The sequence below is a fragment of the Vicugna pacos genome, chromosome 5 (assembly GCF_048564905.1).
Source record: "Vicugna pacos chromosome 5, VicPac4, whole genome shotgun sequence".
Classification (NCBI taxonomy): domain Eukaryota; kingdom Metazoa; phylum Chordata; class Mammalia; order Artiodactyla; family Camelidae; genus Vicugna; species Vicugna pacos.
Window position 1 is genome coordinate 20,552,548 of NC_132991.1, and position 23,024 is coordinate 20,575,571.

At 34.6% G+C, this 23,024-nt stretch overlaps 1 protein-coding gene across 1 annotated transcript in view; it reads right to left on the reverse strand.

Moving 5' to 3' along the window:
* The window catches only part of LOC140696538 (low-density lipoprotein receptor-related protein 1B-like), a 298,018-nt gene that overhangs the window by 166,504 nt on the left and 108,490 nt on the right, over positions 1-23,024 (reverse strand). The window contains exon 13 of the mRNA XM_072962066.1: positions 5,261-5,461. Within this exon, the coding sequence (XP_072818167.1) occupies positions 5,261-5,461 (201 nt within the window). The remainder of the gene's footprint in view (positions 1-5,260; positions 5,462-23,024) is intronic.

Genomic DNA, 23,024 nt, shown 5'->3' on the forward strand with positions numbered 1-23,024 from the left:
TCTCTAAGGCTGGGATTAGAGAAAGGATATAATAAGGGGAGAAAGCTCTCTAGATTTTTTTTCCCTCAGAGGCTGGAGTAGAAATGATGAAAAAATTCATCCAAAGACCAAATATAATTTTATATGACAGGAATTGGGAATGGAAGATTTTCATTTCTGTAAACCTTTGGAGTACACTTGGTTTTACTCCAAAGAAGTAAAATGAGTTTAATGTTTCTATTATTACTGGAAAGATTACTCTGAGCCTTTTAGCAGTTATGCAAAATCAGTTGAGGTCTTCAAAAAGGAATGCATATATATTGATTATCTGAAAATCTGACTTATCTCAGTATTTATAAATATATAGGCATATGCAGATATACATAAATATATCTATATACCTTTTTATGCATCTTTGGTCTTATTTATAATGATAACCCAGAATGGGTTTTTTTTTTTCTTTACTGGCTACAGACATTTATTTTTAAGTTAGGTAAACTGTACACTGTACCTTATATATTGGCTACTAAGATTAATTCAATGAGGCCATGGACACATAATAAATAGTATACAAAAAAGTTAACCTGGTCTTTTGGCTCAAATAATGAGCAACTAATATTTACTGTACCAATAATATGATTATTTTATAAGTAAAGAGAACTTTTCTTTCATGACACTTATAATTACACATTAGATATATTTATCTATCATTCTATTTCATCACAGAGGGTACACACAATATCTGTTGTTTACCAGTGTATAGCCAACAGCTAGTACAGTGTCTACCATAGAGTAAGCAGGTAAAAATATTTGTTGAATAAATAAATTTAAAAAAATTGTCCAAAAAGCACACAACTGCCCCCAAACTGAGCTAGTACTGTTCCAACTGGGAGAATTTCAAGGTGTCATACTTATGCCCTTGAGAAAACAGCAGAAAATAGAGAAAATTGTTTTCACAACCACAATATCACCTTTTAATATGTACTGTTATATACATAGTAATAAGACCAAAAGAAGTTTTGTCTTTCTTTGCTTTAAAGATACGTTTGAGTAGTTTTCAAAGTCTGTTTAATTACGTGTGTCCTGAGACATGCTGAACAGGCATGTTGCTCAACGACTGGCAAATTGCAACGGTATCTACTTATATACCTCAAATATTTCCTGCCCTCTATGGAAATTCATCCAGTTCAAAAATTGTGCTAAAATGTAAGGCTTTAAAAAATATTCTCTACACTTTTTAAACTTCTATGTGGGTCAACTATTCTTTATATTATTTGTAACCATAAAAGAAGTTACAATAATAAGAAAAGAAAAAGAAAAATGATTACATTAAATGTTTTCTCTAAGAATTCAATTCAAGCTTGGTATGATTTTAGGGAAAAAAATTCATTTCTTAGTTCCTCCAAATATGTTTGTCTACCAGTAATCATAATCATTTCAAAACAGCAGCATTTCAAAGTATTTGCCCCATTTTAGTTCAACTGACATTCTTTTTCAAAAGAATTACTGTAAAGAAATGTCATCATACACAGCAGGTGAAAAACCTGTTACAATGCTTTCAGCTTATTTCAAGTCGGACTATTCTCTTGTTCTCTCAGTATTCAGTTGTCTCTTTTTGACACTACCTGTGGAATTAAGTCACAGATTTTTGGACAGACAAAATTCACATTGAAATCTATAATTTAATATCTACATTTAATGCCAATATTAGTATGGTTAGTCCCTTGCCAATTCTTCCTTAACTCTAAAACTATCATTGAATCTGGCAGCTTCTTTTTCAATTTTCTGTTACCTGACAAAGACTCTCATTGACCAAACAAACTCAAGTCAAGCTCCTCGGAGTCCTCCTTTGAACTAGTCCTCAATCTTAGCTTACAAAAACTGCAGACAATCAGCACAATTTCACTGCCTACTCCCCTCCCCAACACCCCACTCCCAACATACTAGGAGACTTGAGTAAACACTAGCACAGTTTCTAACAGCTCATGGAGGCACTGATAGAATGACCTAGAATGGCTGAGGTCATTTAAGCAGCACCCCTCACCCTGCCCTAAAGTGCCTGCCAGAGAAGTTCCTTGATGCTGCCAGGAGAATTTACTGTTTCTTCCAGCAAAAACCTGGTGATAGGCAGACAGGCCACTGAGCCCCATCTTAGGCCAGTTACTGTAGAGAGCTTGCAATGTAAATCCTTCCTCTGCACCTTTTCGATGTAAATCTTCTCCCACCAGAACTGTGTTTCCAAGGACCTGAGAGCCACCTCTTTGAAATGCAAACATTCCAGGACCTAATTCTCTTACTATGAGTCCCTGCCCTGTGAGCATCTTACTCTAATTTACACCACTCCCTCCAGTCTTAAAGATGTAAGAACTTTGTTTCCTCTCTGGGAGCATCAATTAACAAACCTGATGGCCTAGTCAAATGGACCAAACCCCCTTAAGATCCCTTAGTGCCTTTCCCATAGCACATTCCAGCCTTTAAAAAGTTTCTCATCTTTTGTTTTGGTGAAGTTGATTCCAATGCATGTTAGACACTCTTTCCTACTGCAATAGTTATTACTGAATAAAATTTTATGTTTATCCCTTTAGTGTCCAGCTTTGTTTACCTTTGACACACCCTTATAATGAAAATCAACAGTTAACTCTACTCTTGAATAATAAAAGTCTGTTCTTATTTGTTTCTTAAGTGCGTATCTCTTTCCTCTCGAAGTCGTTCAAAAATCCCCCTGAAAAAATTATCTCTTCACTAGGATTAGATTTACCTTCCTGAGCTTTCCTTTTTTATTTTTTTAATTTTATAGATCAGATTTATTTGGAGAAAACAAAGAACCCCACTACCTAAAATGGAATTTTTACATCTCAAGACATCCCACAAGTATTCAATCTACAGATTACAAACCATTATCATAAATTTTACATGTATTGAGGAGCAGGATATGAATCAATCCTTGTTTTTGTTTCAAGAGGGGGCAGGGTAGGAGAATGGGAAAAAAACCAAACAGCTCTTCTGGATGTAACTGTTTGGAAGAAGTAGACATGAAGGGGGCAAACCCTACATTTTCATCATCTATACCAAGTGGTTTAAAACACACGTTCAACTTGGTGTATCTCTTTAAAAGCCACTTTTTAGCTACTCACCAATCGACATCAATTATTTAAAGTTAATTTACTGGGTATATCTTTCATGTTCACTGGGTAAATGATTCATTATGCCCATTGCTGCAGGACTCAAGCCAACACACCTGCCTGGCTGAACAGGACCTAACCTAGGACTGCTGGGGAAAGGACTTGAAAACAAGAAACCAAAGTGTCATTTCTCTACAAGAACCAATGCTGCCTATAAAAGATACCACCTACCTAATTGACAGTACAAGGGTACACATGAAAGCACATTTTTAGGGGAAAAGAAGAAACATGGAAGGCAATTCAATCCCTTGACCAGTGCTTTTGTTTTTCATTGTTCTAATTCTCCCTCAGCTTCACATCACAAAGGACAGAGCGTGTGAGTTCAATATGCCACAGTTAATCAGGCTAGAAATGTCTTTTTATCTTCTCTGGTACTTCCACACCCAGACTGACTGTAACCTTTTTCACTCTCTGTAATCATTTAAAACCTTTGAGCAGGCCTCCTTAGCCAATGGAGTACAATAGCTTGATAAGCAAGAAGCAATTTTCAGTCTTGAAGCTGACAAAGGAATGAATTCAGAAGAAACCCCTTTCTTCTTATTTTCCCAATTCAGGGAGCAGAGGATAGGAAAATAAGGCTGTGTTTTCATATGATTTCTCCTCATTTTTCTTAATGACTGTATTTTCTCTTCTTTGCCTTTTATTCACTTCATTTAACCCAAAAGGTGAAGACAAGGTGGAAAAATATCAATTTATTTCAATACCTGTAGGGCCTCAGGTATTATTACATGATTTCCTGATAGGTATCATTATCTCCATTTTTGCTGTGAGGAAACTGACAATTCCAGAAATTAAGCCCCCTGCCTACGTGACTTAATTGAAGTAATTAAAGAATAGAATTTAAACTTGGCAAAATCTTATTTTTTCCTATAATTATACACTTCCAACTTTAAGACTGTCAATAGTTTCCTTCTTTTAGAATTGCTCTTACAGACTTCATGAGCAGCTCTCAGACACTGTTATATAAGAGATGTTTCTCTCCACCAAACTACTCCATCAGGGAGAACAAGCTGAGAGAAAAAGAACTGAACACAGTCATCTTTTATTTGTAATTTTGGAGGTTTAATTTTAAGGGTTTTGTTTGCTTTTTTTTTGCAATGTTAGCATCACTGAATGATGACTGTCGCATTTACTGTTTCAGGGTTGTTTTACAGAATGACAGGCTCTTCAGAAGAAAGGATTTTTATTATATAAATTTAAAAAAGAATAACAGTCTTTTTATTCACTCAGTAATGCCATTAATGCTCAATTCAGATCAAAATATGATAACTTTAGGCTTAAATGTAGTTGTCTTCCCCGTTTCCAATCAGGCAGGTTTATCATTTCCGAAAGTCATTTTCTCACAGCCTCAAGTCATCTCATTTTTGTTCTTATCATTCTGTAAACTTTTCCTCATTACTCTACTGATGTCACCTTCAGTATTATCTTGAAAATAAAATTTTAAAATCTTGCTAAATCTCTGATCTTCCCACAGAGAAGGAAATGTAATTGCTTTGTTTGTGCTGGTTGGCACTGGGAGATGGCTAGTCAAAAGTGATTTCAAAGCTCAAAAGCTATCAGACTGAAATCATCATTTTAACTAGATAAAGTACACTAAAGAATCCTACTGGATGAAGACTAAAAAGTTCAGAGAAACTTATATAAGATTGAGTAATACTCTATTGGTTTCATTACCCAGTCTCTTCCCTCTTTTAAAAAAGTCTTCTATTGTAATGATCAGAAAGCCTAACAAAATCCAACTGGTAAACTTTATCCCATGGTTAGTAATAACAGGGATCTCCCACTTGACCAACAATAATCAGTTCAATTGTAGGAACAGCATTGACCAATCAGAGATCTCAACGATAAACATGGCTGTACAACTGTTAACGTTACTTGGGTACAGGCTAGCCTCTTCTGCCTCATTTTTAGAAATTTATGATTGTATTTAATTGTTTTATAGATGTATAGGGCCTGAAAAATGTACGTAGGGCTCAGTCCTAAAAGTTGTATTTAAAGGGAATGAATGGAAGGAACAAATGCTACTATAATAAGTATCAGCAAGCAGACTAAAAGGTTCTAGTCTCCAGAGAGAAGCAATGCGGTGAAACGTGCAATACCACAGAGATCGCCTTCATCAGACCCATCCGGACAATCCCTTCTCCCATTGCAGAGTCTTTCTGGCTGCAGGCAGACCGAAGTGTCATTGGCACAAGGGTACTTGGGTGGTCCACACATGAAACTGTCACAGTCATCTTCGTCTGACTGATCCTCGCAGTCGATATCTCCATCACATACCCAGGCTTTGTTGATACATCTCCCTTAAGAAAATAGAAACAACATGCATTCGATTTTTTTAGTTAAGTCACTATAGTAATGAGTGGTCATTATCGCATTCAGTTAGAGGCAGAACTGCTTGCCATTAGCAAGAAATTCATTTGCTGGTATTTTGACAGTTTATTTTTGTGACAGCATTTGAATAGTTCTTGCCCTGGTTGTTAAAGTGTGTTAGTGTTAAAGCCTTGATATCGTCTTTAGTTTCAAGTGATTGCCTTACCTTATTAAAAAAAAAATCTGTCATTAATTGTGAGTTTAATTACAATACTTCTAAAAGAAAACTTTATAAAGATATATTTGTATAGTAGTATAAGATGCTCTCAGAACCCTACATTTAGGTAAAGGCTATCAGTATCTTTTGAAGCCCCAGATTTAAGTAAATTGACAAATACTCTATTAATGAATGTGATTATAAATGAGAAACATTATTTTGCCTCAACATCATAAATAAAACTAATAAGGCTATTATCTTACATTGTCTAGAAATATTATGTAATGCAATAAGACAGTAGAAAGAAAATAAGGTATAAAATTAGAAAAGAATATTGCTACATGCAGTTAATGCGATCATAATTATAAATCAATAAAAGCTAAATAAGGACTATAAGAAACTAAAAATTAAAAATATGCAGCTAGTTTCAAAAATTACACAAAAATCAATAGATTTCATATATACAAAGATAATACAGTGGAAGAAAAGGTCAAATAAAATCTACCATAAACACAGTATTTTGGTTTAAACTACAAAAAAACTGTATATAATTTATATAAAAAATTTTTAAAAGTTTACAAAGAAATGCCAAAAGAAGCCTTGAATAAACATATAGTTTGGTTTTGGAAAGGAAGATTTATTAATATAAAAATATTGTTTTCCCCAAATTAATACCACACCAATAAAATAGTAACAGTATTATTGCAATCCTACAAATTTACCCTAAACTTAAGAAAATAAATCTGCAAATATCATTAGCAGTCTTCTTAAAAACAAATAGAGAAAGATTGATGAGTAGGAACTATATATACACCAAATATTTAGAAGCATTTTAAAGTAACAGTAGCTAAAATTTCCCATAACAGGATACCAATAAACATATTAATAATTAGCATAGAGACATCAAAATAAAGTCATTTATGCATAGTTTTAATATACTACAATTGGTAATTTAAAATAGTAGTGAATAATTACAAAATTAATGTTAGGATTACTGGTGAGTCATCTGGAGGAAAAAAATAAATAAAGCTGACTCTTCTCTTGATACTGACACCAAAATAAATTCTAGATAGATCAAAGATGTAAACATTTTAAAATTACAACAATGATAAATGCAAAAACATTCTAGAATAAAATAGCTATTAAAAGAAAACTTTGAAATGGTAATTATACCAAATCAGAAAATGTAAAGGACAAATTGATACAATTAAATATTTTGATTCCACATTAAACAATAAAATCCATATATAAGGTCAACAGAAAGCTAATAAACCAGAAAAAAGTTCATTATATTTGACAAAAAGGGTATATTTCTTTCAAATACAAAAGGCTCTTAGAAACCATTATTATAAAGATCAATATCAATGTAAGTGCAAGGTTCACAATGAATCAAAAATGGCTTACAGACACAAGCTGTTCAAAACATCTTTCAGTTAAAAAAGGAAACAAAAAAGCAATTTGATGCCATTTTTTCTCTATGATTGATTAAGATTAAAAAGTTGAATAACACAAAGACAGATTTGATAAGCATGTAAAAAAACAGCTCCAGTGTCCAAGGGCCACAGATTGTGATAACCTCTCTGTAGGGCAATGTTATGATATCTAGTACATGAAAAAGGTATCAACTACTTCACCAGTGTAATTCTAATTTTAGAACTTTTTTCAATGGTGTATTTGCCCAAATGCAGGAAGATGCATATGCAAGGATACGAGTCGTTGCTTTGTATGTATCAGGCAAGGTCTCGTAACAACTGCAATCAGCATTGCAAGACAGGTAACATCAATTACAATGCATTCATACATTGCAATTATATACTTGAGTGAAGAAGAATGAGATAATTCTGCATAAGTTAAGATAAAACAATCTCTAAAACATATTAATTTAAAAAAGGCCCACAACTGAGAATTTCCTGTATGTTTAAAGAGATTTATCTGTTTACCAATATCTGTGACTATATTTTAAAAATATATCAATATAAATACATGTGTAGGCTTGTCTCTACATGAATTCTTTCTGGAGGGCTACACAGGAAATAGTTAACAGTGATTTCCCCCGGTGAGGAAGATCTGAGGTACTTGGAACCTGGACTAGGAGAGAGATAGATTTTTCACTGAATCCTTTTGTGTTATTTTATTTTCCTTCTATCATATTTCCAAGAAAGAACGAGTTCATTTTTAAAATGATAAAGATGAAACACATACACATATACCACAAAGTCTGGTAGTTTCCACAGATACAGAGGTTACTTCGTGCCTTAGATTTTCCTAGAGACTCCAGGTAATATAAGAAAGTTTTAAGACCTGTTTCCTGTCACCAAGGAGTTTACAATCTAGTTAGCAAGACAAGATCAATGTATAACATACAACTGTAGTCTACAATATGACATTCTGTACTAAAGTATTACATTGTATGGGATCATTTGCAAGTATAATAGAATGAAGGGGGAGAGTTCAAGAATAATAGAGTAATTTCCATTTTCAGTTTGGTAAATCAAAATGCAGCTTCCCTTTTTCCCCCCTAGACATCACAATCCATCATGACATTCATAACCACTGACTCCAGAATGACCTTAGAATTGTTTCAACAAACCCATCCATAAATCACTATCAATCTTTCAGAGTCAGAATAGCAGTTAAGCCCATTTGCCATTCCTGATATAAATGTTGCCTGGAAAAGGTAAAGAAAAATCTTATGCAGCTGACTAATAACCTTAACATAGATTCTGTTACCAGAGATAAGAATAAATATGAATATGTAGCTTAGATAAAATTGACCAGTTTCAGTAGCTCTCTCCTCCCACTGATTTTGCAGGGGCTGTTTGAAGCTTAATTGCTTCTCTCTTATTCACTTGGTTTTAATTCTTACAAATATGTAGATAAGAGGGTACATCAGGAATGGTAAGTTTAAATTTCTAATTCATGACCATTAATTAGGTAAAATTCAAAAGCAAATGACCTTAGCAAATATGCTTGAAGAATATTAATTTTTACTTGATTTATATCAAGATAAATCCTGACATAGTCAAATTACTGGACATAAAACTTTAAAAAAAAAAGTATCACAACTTTCCCTGTTTAAGCTCCCTCCTTTGTATGTAAGAAAGCTGAGACTCAGGTCAAATTAGTATTATTAAAACAAAATAAAGATTAATAATATCAAAACATGTTACAGAAATTATAAATATCTAAAAAAACCACAATATTTAAAAATAATTTTTAATAGTCATGCACAAATAAGTTCAAATAACCAAGTAAACCTCTTTGTCTTTTCTAATTCTTATTTAAAGAGATATCACATGCTAAAAAATAATCTTAGGTGTTTACTATCAAGTTTAGTTCCACAAATACTTTCTGATGTATTTATAAAGATGTTTTCAACTTGATTCTTAACATGCATGTGCAAGACTCTTGTAGGAGTTGTACTTTTGTCTTTCGAGCAAAGAGAGTAAGAATGGCCAAGTAAAAATGGCAACAAGCAGAGCAGAAATCAGCATGTTGGTATCAGGAAGGCTAGCGCAATCACTTAAACACACACTGCCTCATATACACACTCAGGACTTTAAAAGCACTATTTTGATTTGTATAAACTTGAAATACACAGTTTAGGTTAAAAGTGAGCACCAAGTTAACAGCCATAGAGAAATTATGAGTTTCTAGGAATTCCTAGAAAATGTGCTGCTTTCCTCAAATAAATTTATATGTTCGCTTCTGGAGTTTCTCTTCTCTCTGTTCAACTGCTTTGGCTATTTTTAAAAAACTAGATTTAATATTTTATAAACTCCTTAACTTGCTTTTATCTTAATTAAAGACAACACACTATGACAGGACAATTTCTGTTCTGGGATATGACTGGCAGTTAGTATCAAGAATATGGGTATGAAGATAAGTGAATCTTTACAAGAATCCAAGTGGATTTACTCGATAATGTCTTTTTGAATATTGGTTTTAGAAATGCAATTTTTCTTTTAATTTTTACACTACTAGCCTTTAATACCATATACATATTTATTTCTCTAACTCAACACTTATTGAGTGTTTTGTGCCTGCCGAGCGACTAAAGAGTTCAGTAAAGCAGGAAAGACAAATCCCTGACCTTGTGGAGCAATAAAGTCTAGTAGCGACAAACGTTCTATAAAAAAGGATCAGATAAAAGCCATATAACCATCACGGAGTGTTATGAAACTTCAAGGAGCTAGAAAATATGTATGAGTGAAAGGCTGAGAAAAAGCTTTACTAAGATGTTATTTGGAAGGGGGCTTTGAAGGGTAGCAGTGAGTATTAGATGTCAACACACAAACACAAAAAAACGCGTATCATATAAACAGCTGTCTCATATGTACAGTCTTAACATTTAAATATATACCCTCTGCAAAAGGAAAAATATGTCAAAGGAAAAGGAGGGGCAAAGAGAAAAACTTATTAGAATGGTAATTACTCCTACTACTCAGGGAGAATGTGTCAGGGCAGACATGGGGAAAGTAAATCAACTCTTCCTTGATCTGGCCTCTCTCCCATTTCTAAGTGAATCCACTGTGAAATTATATTCTGTATATATATTCCTTATTTCATGCTAAATATTATTTTCTTAATGACATAGTTATATGTATAAATTTTCATCAGAAATATATATACAGAACCATGTATCCTGCACTGTATGGATGATTTTCAATGGTAATTTTGAACACATGCAGTTTAAACTTTATTTCTTAAATCCAATCCACAGGTAAGATGTAACTCCTATGTAAATGCATAGGCAAAAAAAAGGGTGGGACTTTCTTAGAAGCAATAATAAGTAGTTTGGGGCTACAGCTCATGAAATGTTGATTGTTAATGCAAGGAATGTCTCCTAATCTTATAGACAATGGAGAACCACTGAAAGATTCTGAGGAAGTAAGTATGTACTCAGATCCCAGCTTACAAAGTAAGAGGAAGCTAAAGATGTGTGTAGAATGGATTGAAGATAGTAACTGTCAGGGAAAAAAACTGCCGACCATACAAAGGTGTGAGTGAGGGATAATACAGACTTAACCTTAACCTATAACGTGAGTAGAAAGAACAGAAGGGGTGATGTTAGACAAATTTCAGAGGCAGTATCAGTAGGACCTGGAAAATTATTACAAGGTAAAAATGTCAAAAGGTAGTTTCTGCTTTAAATTCAAATGTTTAGGAGATCGAACATGTTTCTAACCAAAACAGAGAAGTGAGGAAGAATTTGAGGCTTTGGAGAGAAAGCAGGATGCTGACCCATAGCATTGGAAAAAAATGGCTTTGAAGCATGAGGTAAATGTCAGTGATAGAAATTTGGGAGGCATTTACCTGGAGGTGATGGTTGAAACTTTGGGAACAGAAGAGGTTCCAATGGACATCTTGCAGAAAGATGAGAAGGAGCAAAATAAAGAAATTAAGAGACAAATTTGAGTCTGAAATATGTATTCAATAAATATTTTTTAAATTAAATATAAGGGATACACAAAAGGGAAAAGGGCAAGGGAAGGTGGAATAAAAAAGGAAATATAAATGGTGAGTGGAGAGAGGACAATATGAGATTTTATAAGAAAAATTTTCAAGAAGAGGACACATGTTGGAGAGAAAGTCAAACACAGCAGAGAAAGAAGTTACTTGGCACCATTAATAGTCAAAAATATTGGTCATTAAGCACATGCTGTATTCTAGGAACTTTCTGTAGTTTCTATTGATTATTATTATCATCTCTCTCTTAAAGATCAAAAAATGGAACCTTAGAAAGGTTTGGTAATTTACCTTAACTCACATAGTTACTGAATGGCAGAGCAGGACCAAAAAGAGGATAGACTGAGAAATCATTCCTGGTGGCCACTGAAAGAGCAATTTCCATCAAAGGTAGCGATAGGATGTTAGACAGCAAAAGGTGAAGGAATAAATGAGAGAAAAGACATCTAGGTACACTATGCAGGATGATCTAATGAAGGGAAGGAGGGAGGCAGCAAAAACTAATAAAATCAAATGTCTTTGCGGTTACTGTGCTGGGGGTATTTATAAAGAGAAAGCAAAGTAGTGAGGAGGAAGAAATTGAAGACATAAGCAAGAAAAGTTACTAAGGTTCCACAGGATATAGGAGGTCATGGATCAACAACTAGAGAAGAGCCCTTCTGGGCCAAATGGAGGGTATTTCCTATTAAGATACAGAATTGAAGGGAAAAGAGTAAGTATAACAGCGAAATGTTTAAAACCGCCACCAGGAGGAGCCCAAAGAGAAATACACAAGGCTTATTAGAAGCACTATGCAAAGAATTTTATAAGCTTTAGAGCACACAGACAATGGAGAGCTCCCCATGTTATTTCATCAGAAATAGATAAAAGTATTCCATAGGGTTGGTTACATGAAGGAAAAAAAGTGCTGTATTTAGAAATTCTTCCTATACAATCCAACATATAATTTTTAAAAAATCGTTATTCCACTGTAGGGTATTTCTCGTTCTAGTTACTGAGATTTTTAACAATGATTAAATTTATCATTTCACTTTTTATTTAGTGATACCACAACGGGGGAAAGGAAAGAAAAACAAACTACCTAAACATAGAAAAGAATAACACTTGGCCATTCACACAAGCCCACGATGGATTATCATTACATCAGAGGAGCAGAACCAAGGATGGTGTTTACAAAATCACTGTCAGAGTTAAATCCCCGTGTGTGCCAGTTAGTTTTGTTACATTCTTTGCTAAAGATCACTTCATCCTTAACTCTTAACCCTACCCTGGGACCCAATTTGAAAATGTATGTTGCTTTTTCCAATGTAATCTAGAGTGAAAGGTTATGGGTCAACACCAGTCTATCACTACTCCTGGAAAGACAGGCAATCATCAGAGGAGACTGTGCAAGTATGATGCCTTCTCACTCTTCCTCCCTCGCCACCCTTCTCCCTACTCAAAGGCAAATACTGACAACAGTTTCTTGTGAATCCTTCTAGAAATATTTTTATTACAGAATATACTTTATTTTCTTTTTTATTTAAATTAAGACAAATTAAGAGACAATATTTCACACTACGCCCACTAATTATGTTTGTTCACTTTTTACTCAATACTTCATTAAAGGGAAACGTCATATCAGTGTATTAGAGTGATCTCCATTCATTAAAATTTTTCACGGCAGTCTACCATGTGGATATGCCATCATGTTTCTACTTACAGCTCCACTTTGGCCTATTTAGGCTGTTTGAAACATTTAGCTATTAAAAATAATTTAGTAGCAAACAGCTTATAAAAAGACGTTTCACATCATATGTTATTAGGAAAATGCAAATTAAAACAACACTGAGATACTAGCATAAACCTACTAGAATGACGAAAATCCCAAACACTGATATGCCCAAATACTGGTGAGGATGTGAAGCAACAGAAGTTTCTCATTCATTTCTGGTGGGAATGCAAAATTGTACAGCCATTTTGAAGACAGTATGGCAGTTTCTTCCAAAACTAAACATACTCCTACCATACGATCCAGCAATCACACTCCTTGCTATTTACCCAAATGAGTTGAAAACTTATGCCCACACACACAAAAAACTATACACAGATGTTTACAGTAGCTTCATTCATAAATGCCCAGACTTGGAAGCAACCAAGGTGTCTTTCAGTAGGTTGAATGACTAAAGTGTGGTGCAATCAGACAACGGAGTATTATTCAAAGCTAAAAAGAAGTGAGCTAACAAGCCATGAAGACATCGAAGAAATGCAAGTGTATGTAGCTAAGTGAAAGCAGCTCATCTGAAAAGGCTATACTGTCCTATTCCAGCTGTACAACACTGCAAAAGGCAAAATTATGCACACAGTAAGAAGATCAGTGGTTGCCAGGGACTGGAGGGAAGGAAGAATGAACACATGTGAAAAGACTATCAATCTTATCCATTGGAGAAAGCCAAAACTATATTGAGGTTCCATTTTTTTTTGGTATCAGATTGACGATTATTAACAAACCTGATAATATCCTGTGTTGGTGAGAACAGATGAAGCCAATACTCTGATGTCAGTGAGTATCTGTGAACCTCTATGATAGGTCCTTTGGCAAAATGTATCACTGTTTAAGAGGCAAATACACTTTCACCCACAATTCCACCTCTTAAGATATTTCATACAAATATATTTAGAGCATTTGATTAGTGATATATACAAAGATATTCATTTAAATCATTTTTTAAATTTGAATAATGTATTTATTAACCTTAAGCCAGTGAACATATAGGGACCCTTACATGAACACCAAACTCACAAAAAATATTTTCAAACTTGACCACATACTAGGTTCCAAAGAAGTCTTAAAATTTTCAAATAGTTGACGGTCTACAGAAAGCATTCGCCATACATAAGTATGTAATTATAAACCAGTATCAAAAAGATTAGAAAGCCATGCATTTGAAAACTAAAATCACACTTCAAAATAATGGATTAATAAAGAAATCATAATATATATATTTAAATATTTGTAACTGAATGATAGGCTGTACTAAACAATAAAATTTGTATGAACGCTTTTTTCCTCTATGGATTTTATTTTTAGGGCAGTTTTAAATTCACAGCAAAATTTCCCATCTACCCACTGCTACCCCTACACACACACAGCCTCCTTCATGCCCACATCTCTAGGCACACAACTTCATTTAAACAACCATCCGAGGCAGCAGCTAGCAGCAACATTTTCTGTTTGTTTTATTCTCCTTTCAGAAGCAAAGGGATCCTATTCCAGTTTTTGGTTTCTAGCAGAGAGCTTGGCTCCAGACCTCAACTTCACGTGAGTCAGCTTCATTTCCCATTAAACCTAAGGTCTGAACGCCCGTTCCTCTCTCCTGGCCTCCATATCAAACCCAATCAGGCATTCAGCTTCGACCCAGGTCACCATTTGTTATTCTGTTTTATTTCAATTAATCAGAGACCTAGATTGTTTATTAATAGAGCAGTATCACTCTCCTTTGCTCCTGTTGTATTTTATTATCACCTCTATGTGCTTGCATTAGTGGAGAGAGGGTACAAAGTGTGAACTTAAAGTTTCATCTTCATATGAATCAAAAAGAAATAGATCATTTGAACAGACCAATCACTTGAAGTGAAATACAATCAGCAATAAAAAAAAAAAAAAAAACCTCCTTGCAAACAAAAGCCCAGGACCAGATGGCTTCACTGGGGAATTGAATCAAACATACCAAGAAGAGCTCACACCAATCCTTCCCAAACTTTTCCAAAAGACTGAAGAGAAGAGAATACTCTCAAACTTATTTTATGAAGCCACCATCACCCTGATACCAAAGCCAGAAAAAGACACTACCAAAAAAGAGAAAACTACAGGCCAATATCGTTGGTGAACACAGATGTAAAAATGCTCACCAAAATATTAGCAACCTACACATAATCCAACAACACATAATTTTTTTTCTTAAACCTTCTTAATGACATTAGAATAGTTCATCTGTGTGAATGCTCTGTAACTATTAAGCAGTTCTGTTATTGATGGGCAATGCATGATTTCTAATCCTTTGCTTTTAAAACAAAATGTTGCATCAAAATTCTTTGTGTATGTATTCTTAAACACTTCTGCTGTTTTTTTACATGAATTTCTAGAAGTGGAAAGGCTGGGTCTACCAACAGCTGGAGGGCCTATTTCCCTCCTGACCTTGCCATCAGTGTGTACTGTCAGAGGCTTCCATTCTGAACAACGGCAATTCTGAGTTTCTTTTTCATGAGAAAGGGACTTGAAAATTCCTCCTTTGATTTCCCAGCTATAATATACAGTAGATCCTTAAACAAATCAGGGGTTAGGGGCACAGCTGAAAATCCACATATAACTTTTGACTCCCCCCAAACTTAACAACCAGTAGCCTACTGTTGCCTGGAAGCCTTAACACATATTTCATATGATGTATGGATTATCACAATCAAGTAGGCTAGACAAAAGAAAATGTTATTAAGGAAAATCATACGGAAGAGAAAATACATTTACAGTACTGGGTTTTATTAATACCATACGTATACACTGTCCCTGCACAAGATGAATCATCTGTCAGTGCCTGTATCAATATTGTCTTATATGATACAACATACTGTGGATGTTATACGTATTACTAACACTAGACATCACAAATAAAAAGATAATATGACTAAGGTTCCTGTTAACTTACAGGTATAATGATCCCTGCATTGATAGTGAAGAAGCAGCAGTATGACTGCTACGGTAGCCTAGTGTATACACTAATGGCTGGATTGTTACACATTTTTATGGCATATGGTACTACAGTCAGTGCTACAGTCAGATTATAACATTACAAGCATCGTTACCTACCAGTGATGACAGGCTGACACATGTTTTCTCCAGTTATGGAAGAAAGAGGCATACTGTACAGTAAAGTAATTCTTTGAAAGCAAAGTTATAAAATAGTAAGAAAATTAACATGTTACTAATTTTATATTAAACATCACTCACCTTTTGTCCATGAGAGAATAGATTGTCCATTTCAATTCAAGGCTTGTACATGACGTTCTACATAACGAATACTTAGGTGGTGATGATGATGATAATGACCCAAAAACTCCTCATGCAGTTCTTGTCATACAGTTATTAGGTTTTTACACAAAGACACACACATACACAGCAGGTAAGTTTGTTAACAGTAGGACATAATGATTACTATTTATTAAGTGGCAGTGGACCATCATAAAGGTCTTCATCCTTGTCATCAGGCTGAGTAGGCTAAGGAGGGGGAGGAAGAGGAGGGGATGGTCTTGCTGTGTCAGGGGCGGCAGAGACGGAAGAGGTGCAGGCGGAGGCAGGAGAGGCAGGCACACGCGGTGGAACTTTACAGAAATGCACTGTCATTTCTCCCTGATTCTTTTGCTATTTCACGTCTCTAAAAATGTTTCTGTGTGGTAATGATTCTTCTACCATTTGCTTTAGTTTTAGTGTCTGTATCACAGAAGGGTTCATCTCATAAAAGAAGTCAAAAGCAGTTTTGAATAATTTTAACCCTTCTGCCAAATTATCTAACATCAATTTGGTTTCTGTCACTGCTTCTTCTAAGTCTTCTTCCTATTGTCTGCCACTAGTTTGGAAGCATTCATCTTCATCAAGTTGTATTTTGTTAATTCCTCTGGTGTGGTATCTATTGGTTTTTGAATCTCTCCAAGATTCATATCTTAAAACTCTTTACCTCCCTACATCCCACCTTTTCTGCCATATCTACAATTTCTTTCATCATTTCCTTGATTGGCTCTGTTGTAAATCCTGTGAAGCCACGTATAACATCTGGGCATAGTTTCTCCAGCAGGAGTTTGTTTCAGGCTTGATGGCTTTCGCAGCTTTTTCTATAAAAAAGATGGCATCTTCAATGTGATATTCTTTCAGACTTGCATGGTGTTCTCTTTATCAGGGCTCTCTTCTACAGTGCTGACAATCTTTTCCATAGAATATTGTGTAGTGATGAGCCTCACGGGTCCTTATGACCTGCTGATCTAGATGCTGAATGAGAGAAATAGTGTTTGGTAACCAGCAAACCAGTTTGATGTCTTCAGTGTTGAACTCATGGGGTCCTTGGGGACCAGGAGACATTGTCCAATATCAAAAGAACTTTAAAAGGCATCCCTTATTGGCAAGGTACTCCCTGACTTCAAGGACAAAGCACTATGAAATCAATCCAGAAAAAGAGTTCTCACGTTCAGGCCTTCTTGCTGTACAAGCAGAAGGCAGCAGCAGGTGTTTATCTTTTCCCTTCAAGGCTCAGGGGTGAGCAGCTTTATACATAAGGGCAGTCCTGATCATAAGCCGGGCTGCTTTGCACAAATCAGTAGAATTAGACTATTCCTTCCTGACTTAAATCCTGATGCTTACGTATTTTCCTTATAAATAAATGTCCTTCGTGGCATTTTTTTTCCCCAGAGGACACTTTTCCAGGGTGCTTTTATTTGCATTAAAACCCTGTTCTGGCGGCTATCCTTTCTCCTCAATAATTTTCTTAATGGGATTTAGAACTCATCTGTTGCCTCTTGGTCAGCAGAAGCTCCTTCTCTTGTTATCCTGACATTTGTAAAACCAAACTTTCTCCTAAAATTATCAAAACACCCTTTGCTGGTATTAAATTCTCCAGATTTAGATCCATCACTTTCTTTTGCTTTCCATTGTCACAGAATGACTTCACTTTTTCTCGAATCACATTAGGGTCTTTAGGTATGCCTTTCTTATAGTAATGCTGCAGTCATCCTAAAAGCTAAATTTTCAATACAAGATAAAAAGGTATTTCACAAAAAGTACAAGGCTTTTTCACTTGCTGCACAGCTGCAGCAATAGCTTCACGAATTTCTTTTTCTTTTTTTTACAATGGTCCTTATGCTGGATTCATTATCTTGAAACGGTGGGCAACCCCAGCTGTAGACCCCAATCTACAGTATATATCAAGCAATTCAACTTTTTCATGTAACATCATGACTTCTCCGCTTCATGGGGACTCTTTCAGCATGCTAGGGGCACTTCATATGGGTCCCATGGTGTTATTCAAGGTTTATGGTATTACACTAAATATGATGAAAAATACACAAGAACTGTAAGAGATCAGTTTTCATCGTGGTATGCAATTTACTGGAGAGACAAACTGCTCACACGGAGAATGATTAGCACACATGGGGTTTTAAGTGGTTGCTCGCAACACTTGAGCTCACCACAAGCGCAACAGGAGGTGGCTATAAAATTAGTACAGTAGTACCGTATGCATTACAGTTAATTGTACGCAGTTATAATTTAATACTACAGCTTTACATTTGTTTACATTTCTGTTGACTGCAAATAGCAGTGTCTGGTCTGTTAAGTATTTGTAAGTGTTGATAAATGTTTAACCTTTTATAACAGATTTGTATAGATTTTTATGGTAGCAATTGATGAAAGAGACTAGTATCTCCATATATGTTACACATTCATGACATACTTTTTCTTAAATTTTTCAATATTTCTGGAAAGTGAAATATTAATGAAACTACTACCCAGGAATTGTCAGATTATGGATGAGTTTATTTCTGAAATGTATATAAATTAATCGTATTGTAATGATAATACTGGATACATATCTGGGAGTGGAATTGCTGGGTCACAGGTTATGCATTTATATTACATTTAATTAGAGTGATCTTCTGCCTAATTGTTCTATCCTTTATTGAAAGTGGGGCAAAATAGCCTCCAAGTGTTATTGGACTGTCTATCTATCCCTTGAATTCTATTAATTTTGCTTCATGTATTTGGGGGCCTTTTTTTTTGTTAGGCATATACATTTGGTATTTGTGTCTGGTGTACATCTTTGTTAGATAATATGTGTTCATAATTTTTCATCAGTGAAAAATTCAGGTTCAGTGAAAACCACTGGTTCATCAGTGAATTTTTTCAAATTGTTGCAAATCTTCAAAAAAAGTTTCCAATTTATTTATTTTTAAAAACCTGCATATAAGTTTATGTAGTTCAAACCTAGTTGTTCAAGGGTCAACTCTAACTGCAACTTGTTGGTCTGGGGTGTGAGAGACCAGATGTGGGAAAATACAATTCTTGGTCAAAGATATAGACCCTTTGAGATTAGAAGCTGTGAAGTGATAATGGTTGTAACTGTACTTCAACTTAATTTAGCTCTCATTCTCTTTTTTATTGGAATAAATAAACATGACTGTGCCTACATTTTTGCATTAATACATAGCAATTTATGTATAAAAGAAAAGCCATTGTAACCATCAAAGATAAATTGATTACCCTGAAAACTTTTAAATGATAAAGCTAGCATTTAGATTTAAAAAAAATATGAACTCTGAATTCAACATCTTGGGTAAAAATCTTTTAGCTTGTAAAGCTGATTTTAATTAAACTTAAAAATACCAAAAAGATTATAGATGTGTACAGTTTTTTAATCTAGTGCTTATATTTATGTTCATTTTAATATCTGCAATGTTCATAAATATTCATACATTAATTATGACTTATTACACCTCAACTAGTTGGATACGTTTTGGTTTACTATATTTAAGCCACAGATTAAATTAGAAGCAGATCAATGGTTCAATTACTACCTTTCACATTCACCCTTTATTTATTCATTCATTCATTCATTTATTTATTGTGGGAACACTTAAGTTCCACTCTCTTTTTTTCAGCACATCTGTTCATTTAGAACCAGATGTAAACATTTAGCCCCATGCCTGACAAACCATCTGAGTGGCTGAGTTGGTGTTTCTCTTTCCTTTTCTCTTTATTCTCCAAAGCACTCATATTTATGAATGCAGATTCTGTAGTCTTTGTTCAAGCAGCAGACATTCCATAGTTGAGCTTCTCAAACATCTGAGAGCCAAGATCCACGATAATTTATATTTAGCTTCATGTGACTATCGATTTCTGGATGGGAAATTGACCCACATATACACCCAAGAGCAGTCTTCTAAATCACATGGTGTTCAAACATGACATTCTTACTCCACCAGCCCCCACATCAAATGAACTCATTGCTTTAGATTATATTCCAGGTCATTCCATCAATAGGCAATTCTAAATCATCTTCGCATTAACTTTTAGTTTTGGGTGTTGAGGCAAATTTCTTAGTAAAACTAACTGTGCAAAAAGTATTAGAGAAAAATATTATAATCCTTTAGATGGTTTTATCTTGCTTTGTATCCAAACTTTGAATCTCAGTATTATTTAAAGTGAATTTTCTTAACATTATGATAACAAACATTCTTTTCATTCCAGTTAACACCATGACCATTTGAATGACCAGGCTTCAAAAAGAAAAGCCTTGAGATTCATTTTAGCTGTGTGTTCCTGCAACATTTAAATTGAACATTATGAGGTTCATTCATTTATTCTGGTTTTGGTTTTGTCTGGTTTGGGATTCTGAATTATCACTAAGTCTCCTCAGGCTGCCAGAAGCCACGATAGAGTTTGGGCAACCCCTCAGTCTCATGTTTTGGATGAAGTTGTTTCTGCCAAGAGTTTCTGGAGTTCTTATAGGTCCAATGCCATTCAATAGAATTCTGTAAGCTTCTCACTGTGGTTGGAAACACATATTTGTTGCCTGATATCTGACTGAATTCTTCCAGACTATTATTGGAGTATGGCTTTCATTACCTTCTCGCTAAATTGTCAGAGTCTCTTTATGAACTTTTGAGGCTGCTCTTTGTCTCCACTTTTTGTCCCTGTTCCTCAGATCACAGTTAAACCTTTCTCCAGACTATGAAATGTCATATAGAGAATGACATAGGGGATGAAATATAATCTGAAATCAAGAGCCAGAAGGACAATTTCCTGGAGAGGCAGTAACATCTTTCAGATGAAGCTGCACTCTCTTAGCAAGTTTCAGTTATACAATACAACATCATCAACTATAGTCACTGTGTTACATCACATTTCCCTTTTACAATGCAACGTGGGTTTTACTGCAGCTCTGCTTTTTAACATTAAGTTTTGGTTTTCATGATGACTATCTGAAACGAACATTTGATGTTTTGTTTACAGCATTATTAAGTGGATAACTCAAATCCCAAGTCAATACACATAGAAGTGTCTCTGGGCATCCAATTCTCCATAGACATTCAGTGTACGGGATTAAATTACATTACCCCCCAAATATGCCACTTTTGCATAAGGATTATTTTGAGTTTAAGTATTTGAGCTTCAACAGATACAGAAAGAAGCTTTCCTGTAGCTCCCCATCTGATTAAAAGCATAAACATATGAGAAACAAGAACTGTCATAAAGCTTTTCCCTGGAAAGGCCATGAAGATGACAGAAAGTCCGTGCCAAGGTGGACCTACACAAATTTTATTAACTACACTTTATCTTCCATTAGTTTTCCATATATTTACCTTTCCACAATTTGCCATCCCTATAAATCCAAAGTCCTTTTTCTTTGTCTTGTTCCCTTTCTATGGGTAGAGGAAAAGGTTTTTCCCTCCCTACATTAGCCATCCTCATCACAACTTAGATTTATTTTTAAGTTGAGTCATATTTAGATAAAGCAATTTCAGGAGTTCATGGCAAAATATCAATACATACATATAAGAAAAATCAAAATCACTTGGATTTTCTATCAGCTTTATTTAACCCTGTTATTTATCATTTATAAGTTTTCTCTCCATATTTTTGCCATAGTTAGTTCAAACCAGTTCTTACTAACATACAGCACTTAGAAATTACTTTGTTACAAAAGTAGTTATAATTTCTTTCTTTATAAGGAAATTTCAGCCTGGTTTTATATTTTGCCCCTAAATTTGGTACATTAATGATAGCATATTCAGTTAGTTTAAGCTCAGGATTTTCCAAGTTACTTTGTATTTTGTTTTCACATAGCCTTGCCAGTTCCTTATTCATACACCTATTAAAGACTGTTATCTGATATATTTCAATATTAACCCAATCAGGCAAATGTCAGAAGCAACACAAGAAAAAAACATGCCCGATTTATACTTTGAATAATGTTAGCTTGAGTCAAATAATTGGCTCTTTGGCATCAGAATTAGCCTGTTAAATAAAAACTTGCTTACTAAGTTAATAATTTATTCATTTGGAAGTCCTAGCCATAGCAATCAGGCAAGAAAAAGAAATAAAAGGGATCCAAATTGGAAAATAAGAGGTAAAATTGTCACCATATGCAGATGACATGATGCTATGTATAGAAAACCCTAAAAGCTTCACACACACAAAAAAAACTTCTAGAGCTAACAAAAGAATTCAGCAAGGTAGCAGGATACAAGATTAACATAAAAAAATCAGTTGCATTTCTTTACAATGAATCAACAAGAAAAGAAAAGAAAAGAAAAGAAAAAAACAATCACCTTTAATATTGCATCCAAAACAATAAAATACTTAGGAATAAATCTGACCAAGGAAGTGAAAGAGTTATACATGGAGAACTACAAAACATTGATTAAGGATATTAAAGAAGACTTAAAGAAATGGAAAGATATCCCACACTCTTGTATTGGAAGAATCATATCAATAAAATGGCCATACTGCCCAAGGCAATCTATAGATTTAATATGACCCCTATCAAATTACCTGGGACATTTTTTACAGAAGGGAACAAATGATCCTAAGATTTATATGGAATCACAAAAGACCCAGAATTGCCAAAACAATATTGAAGAAAAAGAATGAAGCTGGAGGAATAACCCTCCCAGACTTCAGACAATATTACAGAGCTACAATAATCAAAACAGCATGGTATTGGATAAAAACAGACATATGGATCAATGGAACAGAATAGACAGCCCAGAAATAAATCCACAGACCTATGGTCAATTAATCTTTGACAAAGGAGGCAAGAGTATACAATGGAGAAAAGACAGTCTCT